This window comes from Drosophila subpulchrella, chromosome 2R, assembly GCF_014743375.2.
Source record: "Drosophila subpulchrella strain 33 F10 #4 breed RU33 chromosome 2R, RU_Dsub_v1.1 Primary Assembly, whole genome shotgun sequence".
Taxonomy (NCBI): Eukaryota; Metazoa; Arthropoda; class Insecta; order Diptera; family Drosophilidae; genus Drosophila; species Drosophila subpulchrella.
In genome coordinates, this window is record NC_050611.1 from 4,522,426 (window position 1) to 4,532,854 (window position 10,429).

General features: G+C 42.8%; 2 protein-coding genes across 2 annotated transcripts; one reads left to right on the plus strand and one right to left on the minus strand.

Annotated features, from left to right (window-relative positions):
• Positions 1–1,759: 1,759 nt before the first annotated feature.
• On the minus strand, positions 1,760–3,221 carry LOC119549950 (growth arrest and DNA damage-inducible protein GADD45 alpha). The gene has a single exon (XM_037858334.1). The coding sequence runs from the start codon at positions 2,982–2,984 to the stop codon at positions 2,478–2,480; it is 507 nt and encodes a 168-aa protein (XP_037714262.1). The 5' UTR covers positions 2,985–3,221; the 3' UTR covers positions 1,760–2,477.
• A 4,033-nt stretch (positions 3,222–7,254) lies between these two features.
• LOC119551336 (adenosine kinase) lies at positions 7,255–10,200 on the plus strand. Its single transcript, XM_037860637.1, has 3 exons — positions 7,255–7,870; positions 7,944–8,099; positions 9,138–10,200. Exons 1-3 carry the CDS (start codon positions 7,788–7,790, stop codon positions 10,000–10,002), a joined length of 1,104 nt encoding a protein of 367 aa, XP_037716565.1. The 5' UTR covers positions 7,255–7,787; the 3' UTR covers positions 10,003–10,200.
• The last annotated feature ends 229 nt before the right edge of the window (positions 10,201–10,429 follow it).

Here is a 10,429-nt window from a genome sequence, read left to right on the forward strand (position 1 = left end):
GCCGAGTGACTGGGGAGGGGGTTTGCGTCTCCATCTGGGGGTATTCCGAGCGGCCATTTGACGTATCGCATTGAGAATTATGCTAATTTCCAGATGGCTGGGTCTAGCACCGTTCAATATGAATCACATTCACCTTCGACGACATCGCCAATGGAGGTGAATCTCTGAAATTTGCACTCGCAGTCCCGCCAAGTCACGCTCTTGGCTCGAAATATAAAATATGAAGCGATCACATTTGCATGTACATAGCCGGGTCCAAAACTTCCCCTTCTTCAGTTCCCAATCCCCATTTCCAGGGGAAAGCTTGGCCGAGAGCCGACTTCAATTGTTCAGTCAATGGCCGCATGGCTCATTACTCAATGCGCAATGACTTGGCCGTATTGGATTCGTACTCCACACACGGCGCGTTCTTTGGAATTCACGCTTGATCCGCTGGATCGGGGTAAAGTACATTTGGTGATGATTAAGTGGGGATTGCTTGTATAATGCGCTAACGGATCAGCTGGATATTGCCGAACCACTCTGTAATTAACCCAATTGAGTTATCCTAACGTAAATCACACCTGGTTGCTCTAATCCACTGGGAAAATAGTGCAAGTGATAATTGTAACGGCATAATAGCTCGTGTGCGATCTGAAACCGCCCTAAACCGATAGAACTCATTTATTGTGCAATTCCCTAGTACATATATGAAACCATATGATCATGTATAACAGTTATTGGATTGATATAATCACTCCTAAATAATTTTTTCTCAAGGAATTAAAGTAGTAAAGCTCAATTCCAGATGGAAAGTTTATCTCAAGAATCGTGTCTAGGTATACCGCCTAACTGACCTATGTCTTGACCACATAAATCCTATGCTAATGGTCCTAATCAGTGGCTAACTTTTTCCCAGTGATTTTCCCACGGCACGAGCTACTCGCATGCTTTTCCCTCCCATCCGATGGGCTATCTTTTGTCTCTTCTGCTCGTCCGATCCATTAAGCCAACATTGTGCGATGTCTGGCATTGATTATATTAACATGTCTCGGCTCAACATCTGTCCGCTTAGTTAACTCAATTGCCATGATCGGAACGTGTTGCGATTCGGAACCAAAGGGGGTGGGTATGGGGTATGCAGGAAAGTGGGTCTTGTATAAAATTAGAGCTAAAACAACCGTTGTCTGCTATCATGCCTTTTTACGATCGCAGACCGATTTTTACAACACCTATTAGACTGATTAATAAGTTTCACCATTTTCAAGTACTTTGCAGCGCTTTAATTTTTCACAGCTATAAGCATGACTTATACTTTAAATTAATTTCGCACTGATCGGTGATTATGGAAATTCATTAGGTAAACTGACTATTTTCACACCCATTTATCGACAGGCCACGGGATTTCCTAAATTGCATGGCCAAGATTGCTGGGAATTTACATAACCATCTATCACAGAGACTACTTTGGGCATCCCAGTCGAATGATATGGCTGCCCTCGATTTCAGTGTTTATGCGTAGCACTCAATCGACGGGGTTCCGAGAATTTCATTGATAAGGGGCCCCAACCAGGGCTCTATATGCATGGCACGCTTTCTGGGGAAACCCCGGCAAGTTATGCAGAGATTGATGAGTCGGCTTCCCGCTTCAAATCCAAGGGATTTGCACTCATTGACGTCAAGATATGGGGGGTATACAATTGCTGAAAGGGTGGATAGGGGATAAATAACAAGACAGAGAAAGTTTGGTTTTTTTTTTGTTTTTATTTCATCTTGAAAAATCTTTTCAATTCAAGTTTTGTGCTTAAACTAAATAACAATTTTTTTTGTGTTTTTTCTCAATGGGTTTCATCATCTCTTCTTGGGGAAAAGCTAACATAACAAAACTTTAATTTATACATGCAATTTGCTGCTCTCTTTATAAGTGTAATTTACAATTTACGGCGTACAGAATAATTGTCATTATCAGTAAATTTGCGCGACGCTTAAAGCGAAAAAATTATACAGAAACAAATTGGCTATATGTATGTATGTAGGATGCAATATGAATGTGCGGCCTGGCAGCTGGTCACGCGCTTCGGTGTGTGTGATGCTGCCCCCTGGCTGTGTGCGTGAGTATCTGTGTGCGACTTCCGCGGGTGTCTGTATCTCGAGTGCAGGTTCTACCGCCTCGAAGGTCGCCTTTCAGTTTCAATTATTCGCCAAGGCGCCGGCTTATCAATGCTCTTCCTCTCCCCGCTGCTCCTCCAGTTAGGCTAGGGTATATCTGTATATATATCGTATGCTATATAGCCTATGTAGGTATATATCTTCTGCCTGGTGGGCGTCTGGCAACGCCCCGAAACGTCGGATTCCCTCAGGAACTCTCCAAGACGTTCGGGTGCATCAACCCCCCGGCAACTGGTTTCCGTTTCGAAATTTTGTGCGATTTAAACCTCTTGTGGCCCACTGTCCTCGTGGGGCCTGTTCAATTCTCTGGCTGTCCCGCTCGCACGCGCCTACACAGCCGGCAGCTGGACAATGGGATGCTGGGGGGCGTCCCAGTGGGCCTCGCAGTAGTCGACCAGCTGGTTCTCGGCCTTGGTCAGCTGCTCCTCGGGGGCATCGGCCCAGACCTTCTGGACCAGGCAGCACGACTCCACGGAGTCCTGGCCCAGGATGCGGCTCAGCTTGGTGGCATCGTCCACCTTGATCACATAGATGTCGTTCTCGTAGCAGAAGGCCTCCAGGAGCACCTCGTGCATGTGGGTGGCGGAGTCGCCGTCCTTGGGCTGGGCCATCAGGCAGAAGAGGGATCCCTCCGGCGACTTGGAGAGCACGTTGATGGCGGCGGACAGGCCGACGATCACCCGCGCCTCGCTCTGGGCCCTCAGCAGGGCCGATTTCACCACGCGGCCAATGGGGGCGCACTCCATGGCCAGGTCAATGTTCAGCTCCAGCTCCAGCTCCATATCCATATCCATGTCGCGGTCCAGGTGCATGGTGCAGGTCTCCTCGACGACCATTTTGTGAGTGTAATCCGTTTGTTTGGGGGTTTTCTTGGGGTTTTGTGTAATTTTCAAGCCTTTGGCTTCCACTTTTTTTTGCTTGGCACTTGGTTGTAGCTTTGCTAGCTGTATTTGTTTTTGGTTTTTAGAGTGTTTGTTTTAGCGCTCAATTAACTTTTGATTATGAAATTCTTTTCGCACTGGGCTCTGCTCTGCGTTGTCGGCCGTTGGTCCGCGTTGTTTCAATTTTGAGTGGCAATTTCACAATGAATGCCCTCAGTTGGCGAGCGGGCGCTTTTATAGCCGCGCTCTCCGCCGCCTGAGAATTCCACTGAATTTCATCAGAAACCCGCGAGAGCGAGAGAGCGCGAGCTTTGCTAGGGGCCCGCTCTTGGGGTTTTCAGCTCTCTTCTCGCTCTCTCCCTGCCTCCAATCGGGTTTTTTTTGTATCTTTTTGGGGATCCGAAAGATTTCCGTTGATTTGCAGGCAATTAGCGAATTGGGGGTTTCTTTCCATGGACTGCAAAAAAAAGAATGCAGTTTTGGGTCTTCGCACAATGGGGTCAGTCAGCTTATCAGGGCTCTCCCATTTCGCACCATCTCAGAGGCGCGAAAGTGCCTCCCTTAAGTTAAGAGCTTCGATTTATTATTATCTTTCGGTGGAAAAAACATGTGCAAACAAGTTTTGAGTAAAACGAAATTTGCTCATCGAATTTCGTTAAAAAATCTGTAAATAAATTTCACTTGAACGATTTTCCTGATTTTTGAAAAGTCTTTTTCGCCAGAATCTTGTGAATGGACCACGAAATTTTGGCCCTCCGCCAGTGGCAGGTGAGCAACAGGTCTTGTCTCAAAGACCAACGCGGCGTATACGCAACGTGGGAATACTAGGCGTATGATTAACGAATGACCTTACTTAACGCACTCGAAATGGATTCGGGTTAATTTTATTTCTGTTCTGGCTTCGCACGAACGGCAGTGATTGAACCCCTCCCACTTTGATCCATTATATTTGGGATTTTGCCCAGACGAGTGGGCAAACAGAACACATCAAGTTGGCCAAGCACAATGGAGGCTGCTAATCAATTTAGCGCAGTATTCCAATTTTAAATTCCCCCCTTTTCACGCCCTGCAATCAGCACGTGGGAACGTGTCGAAATCGGGAGTTAAGATTGCCCAGTGAGTTTTATCAATTGAACCCCGCAAACTACGCCATTCGCCGGTACTCTCACCTGACTTCCCGTCGCGGGTTCAACTACCGCACATTAATGCACTTTTTAGTGATTAATTGTTATTTTTAACGCTGAACTTTGATGCGCCAAGCATAATTCGGAGGGCCTTATTGTGAATCGCAGCACATCAGTTATAAATAGCAGCTGCAAAATGATATTTACATTTGTTTTACTTTTTTTGAGTTGAACAAACTGCTGAAAGTGCAGGGAAAATGAAAACAACTTTTCTGGGGCAGCTTCGGGCGAAATTTGAGAAGGAAACAACAGGGTGTTGGAAAGGGTACATATGTCTTAAAAACTTAATTTCAAAAGGGAAGTTTTCTAGTAACTGAAAATATTAAAAAAAAAATCATTATCACAATGTCATGTTTGCCTTTGAGGTAATCTTATAAAATTCGAAAACGTCGATTGTATCTAACTATGTATACCTATTTAATCAGAGAACTGAAAAATTGCGTTTCGCTTTTTTCACAATCAATGTAGATTTCACCCAATATGGCAAGTATTCTTCCAAAATTTAAAGAACCTTCTGGAAAAGCATAACAAGAAATGACAACGCCCTATTAATAACTTGATTCATATATAAATAAGCAGATTAAAGCCAAAAGCAACATCCAACTCCCCCGCAAAATACTGACCTATGTATTTAGACTCGAAAACATAAACAATGGTCGTGCTTACGAGGCGCTTACCGCAATGGATCATTCGGAGAAGTGCATCAGAAATAGAAACTGCCGACTCAGCTCGGAATTTGCGCGCCAAATTCGCCTCGAAAGTGGCCAATGAACCTGCGATGGAGCTAAGGGAACCCGAGAATTGGTGACAACATGGGGTTTTTCAAGCTAGATGGGGCGGTTCTCTTTGGTCGGCTTTGTAAATATTTAATTTGGTTGTTTGATTTGCTTCTGTAGTCAGTAATTAAATTTCATTACTTGAGCTTTTTATTTTGTATATAATTTTAATTTGAGAATGAGTATTTTTAAACGCAATGCCTGAACTGTAGTGTGTTTCCTTAGTAGAAAGAATTGCTAAAGTCATTCTACCCATAAGCTTTATAACTCTTATTTTATAAAATGTTTACTACGAGCATTATTAAGTCTAATATCAAATAAAATGTTATTCATTTTTATGCCTTGGATTTTAAGGCTAAACATTTTATTATTTTTATTAATTTAAGCAAATTATCTATACAACTTAAATAATCCTAGAATAGCTACAATTTGTTTTATATTTATGCATGCTTATAAACGAGTGAAATAAAATATAGTTTCTAGTCAAGAATTTGTAATCTCACAAGTTTCTAAATTGCTATACACAATTTCCTATAGCTCGGGCGAACGTGTGATTTTGAACTTATAAATTGATCTACACAAAAGTATAGGTTAATCCAGACGTCACAATCGAATACCTTTGGTAATGGATTCAGATATATTTAGCTTTTTGCGGGGTGTACGATGGGCAGCACTGCCTGCGGGTTGTTTACCACAACCATGCCACCCCATTATGTGTGCAACATGCCCTCGGCACATGTGACGGTGTTATGTAGGATGGCTTTGTTTCGGGGTGCTTATGGGGGGCAGTCACTGAGTCCACGGAGTGATGGGTGCATGAAAGAGTGCTTTTCGAACCTCCTCGCCTCATCGGCGGATGCCGAACTGCTGAGTCACGCCGGCGCAGCACTAAACTGGGCCCAAACCCACGCCAAAGCGAAGAGCCAAAGTGAGTCAAAGCCAAAAGAGAGTGCGAACTGGTTTCAAGAGTTCCCCGAAAAAGCGTTTGCATTGGACCGCATTCGGCATTCAAAGTCGGTCCAAAGTCTACCTGTGCTACCTGCAACCGGTCACCCATGCCAATCAGTCCAACGAATGCCGCCTAAAACATCACGTGCACTGTATCAGCGTCTCGATTCGGAACGGGTTCTTTTACAGCCCGTCTCCAAGGTGCAATTATGTGTGCAGCTCAGCTACATATGCTGGGGGATTTCCCATTTATCGCTGCATTTGGGTAAAACCCCAATATCCCAGAGAATTCTCTGCGAAAAACCCCGTTGTAATGAGGCTGTGGCTTTCTGTTGTAAACTCTGGTCGTATTTCCCTCTCCTTATCGAATTTTACAGCCTATTATGTATTTTTAGCAAAAGATAAGGGCACCGCTTTTTTTAAATCATTAGGCACTGTCTTGCATTAAATAATATTGTGAAACTTTTCTCAGTGCGTTTCAAATAATGGCGAAATTATGCAGCGTCTTTTATTGGACAGGTGTACCTACATAATTGCAGGGCAGAACCGGTTTTAAGAACCTTGTGAAATAAATAAAAGTAAAGCTGAAGAGAAAGCTATAAAATGTGAGCGCGAAGTTATTGGTCAGATTTGTATTATATTACAAAAAAGTTAATTTCATTTAATAAATCATAGTTGTTAAAAGCTTTGTTCCCTAAATCTGTAACTGACTTATGTTGCTCCTAACGTTATTGCGAAATGTAAAAGTTAAAATAGTTTTTGGAATAGTATTTGGAGTTCTATGAATCATTAAAAAATCTGATTATGTTGCGCCGGCTTTATTGAGCTTATTAATTCTGTAACTTTATTTATGTACATAAGTTGATCATAAAATTGAGATAAAAAATTAAAGTAACTATTGGAAAATGTATATAAGATGTTTAAAATATTAATGCCTTTAAGATCATGGATGATAATGTATAACTATTAATTCCAAACTGAAATGTTTTGGTTTTGTTCGCTATATATATATATTTTTTTTTAAATATTGGTAATTTTCTATAAATTTAATGAATTTGTTGTATTTTAACCAGATTATTTAAATTTCTAACTGCCATAACCGGTTCGCTTGTATTCGCAACTGATGGCAACTCTGTCCACTATCCGTTAAGCTCTCTCTTTTCCTCTCTCGTTGTAAGCTTTTTAGCGCCACGTGCTTTTTCCTTGCCGGTCCGGTGAAGCTTTCACCTTGCTCTTGCTCTTATTCGTGCTTCCTCTTCCCTGTAAACAATAACACACAAACAGCTGTTTCCATCCCCCATTTCAGTGTTGGTAAACGTGCAAATATTACACAGGCAATTTATGTAATTACGCTAAACAATTAGTCGCATAAATTATAAAATAAAGTCATTAGGGAGTAGTTGGTGACATTTCAGGCTTAACTCTGACTCACATAGCTTCCGAAGCTAGGAACCGACAACAAAAACACAACCCCGGCGCAGTGCCAAAAGCTTTGTGTTATTGAAAACCCCCATCAAAGTCAAAGAAGTCGAAAAAAAGTCGAGCGAAATGAGAAGTGTTGGCAGGTAAACAACAATCAGTTCCTCTTTGTAAGCCACAAACAAACAGAAAAAAAAGAAGTTGGCCTGGTCCAAACTAATTGCCTGAAATGGATGGATGGGGAAAAAACAAATATACGCTGGCGAGAGTGAGATAAAAACACCGGGGCAAACCGGCCCGAGCATTCAGTTCTCTTTCGGACGACAAAAGCGGCGGATCGTTATTTCGATATTTCAGCCGTGGCTCCGTTTACATAGCACTTTCCAAATAGAACGCGAAAAATCCCCAGCAAGCGTTAATTTTTGCATACAATGGAGTACCTGAGCTACGTGTACGAGAAAATCTTCGGGGGCAATCCTCCCACGGACGACGACACGCAAGGGGCTTTCCACACGTGAGTGTTCCGCTCGGAAAAGCTAAAGAAAACCCCCTTTTGATTATTGGGTTTTTCCTCCCATTTTCCCTAGACCCCGCAAGGTCATTTGCTTCGGCAATGTCCTTCTCGACCGACTGGTCAAACTCGAGGATCCCCAACTCCTGGAGCGATTCGGACTGGAACTGGGCTCCAAGGGCGAACTGGACATGGAGAAACTCAACCAGCTGGCAGCGGAGGCTTCAGAAAGGTAAGTTACTCTATTTCTTCAAGATGGTATTCATCTCTTAAAAAAAATTTTTTTTGAAAGTACAGCTTAGCTTGATAACCTCAAAATACCCTCTGCCTAAAAAAAGTTTAAGAAATTATAAATAGATATTTTTCACGAAGGTATTTTTATAAAACGAAAGGTTCTGTTCAAAATGTGTTCTTTGCATCTTAATTGTTATATATTTTTTTTAAATTAACTTAAAAGTAAAAACAATCGAAAATAAAGGAATCTTAACTTTGTTAGTTAATTCAAGTATCGTTTTACTAAACAATAGAATTTTTTAAATGTTGTTAGGAATGACTTAAGTACTTCATCACGATAAAACATTTTTGATGAAGTTTATAAAAATAAACAACAAATTCATTGTTCAGAAGCAAACAACTTTTGATGCAAAAATAAATGAAAGTGATTTAACTATTAGGGAAAGCCCGAAACCAAGATAGTCGTGATTAAAGTTTCAAGATTGCTACTTATGTAGGTAGCCAGAGGCAGTTAGCGATGAAATGATATATCTTTGGTTCTACCGGTCCGATCCGTATATTCTTAATACTCTATACACAAAGAAAAGTGTATATAACCCTTTAATATCAGAATCACCATGATCTGGATCATCTTAAAACTCTTAATATAAAGAAGCAAAATTAATTATTTTTTACAAAAGATACCAAGCCAAACAGAGCCATCTTTGCGTTACAGAATAAATCGGGCATTGTTTGTAGTCTGTAAAGGCAACCAAACTGGTTTTCTTAAAATAGGTTGAAGTTAAGGAACGTCTTAAACAGAAAGAAAGAAGTTTATACATTTATCAGGGACAACAATCTCAGATGTAATTCTTTCACGCCTTATTAGATCATTTTTTTTGAATGTAGCCAGTGTAAAATGTGAGATTTAGCAAGTTTAAATAACACAGATCAGGGTCAAAGTAGATAACTTTTATAAAAACTACTCAGTGAAAATAATAATAAATAAACTGATCTCTCTTGCAAAAGATATTACTCCAAATCTAATCCCTTCTAGCTCCCAGTGCCTTACAAATCCGGGAGGCTCTGCTCTTAATACCGCCCGCATCCTGAAGCAACTGGGCACAGACGCCCTCTTCTTTGGTGCCGTTGGAGCTGATAAGCACGCCGAGGAGCTGCGATCGATCTTCAGGGATCGCGGCATAGAGGCCAGGTTGCAGACCGTCGATGATGCGCACACGGGTCAGTGCTTGTGCCTGGTGTACCAGGACAACCCCACGCTGTACGCCAACATCGGGGCCTCGGCCCAGTTCGAAGTGCAGACCCTGAGCCACGCCGTCAGTCACGAGGGTCAGAGCTTCCTGCGACCCGTGGAGCGCAAGCAGATCCTGTACGTGGAGGGCTTCTTCGTGCCCCAGAGGTGCGATGTGTGCGATTACATAGTGCAGCATCTGGTGAGGGAGCGGCGGCGACTGGCCCTTAACCTCAGTGCCCCCTACATCGTCCGGAAAAATCCCCACGCCATGCTAAAGCTGGCCCGCGTTGCCTTCTTCCTGTTCGGAAACCGCCAGGAGTTCGAGGCACTGGCCGAGGCAGCGGGTGGATACCGAAATGTGGATGAACTGGCGCAGGATCTCCTGAAGTCCGGTGGCACCAAGGTCATCTTCGTCACCAACGGCAGTGCCGGCGTCCAGGTGATCACCAACTACGTCGAGGAGCTGGCTCCTCCCGGACCCGTCAGCTTCGAGGACTACAGGGCGCAGCGCGTGGAGCAGTGTGTGGATGCCACTGGCGCTGGCGACGCCTTTGTCGCCGGATTCCTGCACGCCTGGCTGGAGAAGCGCTCGCTGGGCGAGTGCATCCGCCTGGCCTCCAACGTGGCCGCCAAGGTCGTAACCCAGGTGGGCTGCAATCTGCCCTAGACCGACGACCTGCATCGCAATCTCGGAAAGCGCACAATCAAGCACCAAAGTAGACTCATAGCTTGTAATTATTCCTACAATCTCCACAAACCTTAGGCTTAGTCCAAAAATTATTAGCGGTTTCACCGTAGCAATGAACTTAGTCATAATTTGACTAATAAAAGTGATTTATATATCGTCCAATCAAAGATAAGACAATTCATTCTGTTTTTTTTTCTATGTTCTACAGTCTGGGTTGTTCCGAGGTTCACTTATCGCTTTATGGACGGGTTGTGTTCTGTACGTGCAAATAATTTCCATTGCAGTAAAGAGTTGTTCATTACAAATAATTTTTTTGCTTTGCTTTTAAATTGTTAAATTTTTAATAAGAAAAATGAACAGACTTCAAAGTATTTCTTTTTTTTATAAAGTGCAAATTCTCTGTGGA

What these genes read in the sequence shown, in the direction of transcription:
- LOC119549950 (XM_037858334.1), bottom strand. Translation starts at nt 2,984, where the DNA reads ATGGTCGTCGAGGAGACCTGCACCATGCACCTGGACCGCGACATGGAT.
- LOC119551336 (XM_037860637.1), top strand. Translation starts at nt 7,788, where the DNA reads ATGGAGTACCTGAGCTACGTGTACGAGAAAATCTTCGGGGGCAATCCT. An exon ending in ACGCAAGGGGCTTTCCACAC is followed by an intron (nt 7,871 to 7,943) that starts GTGAGTGTTCCG and finishes CATTTTCCCTAG; the next exon opens with ACCCCGCAAGGTCATTTGCT. An exon ending in GCAGCGGAGGCTTCAGAAAG is followed by an intron (nt 8,100 to 9,137) that starts GTAAGTTACTCT and finishes AATCCCTTCTAG; the next exon opens with CTCCCAGTGCCTTACAAATC.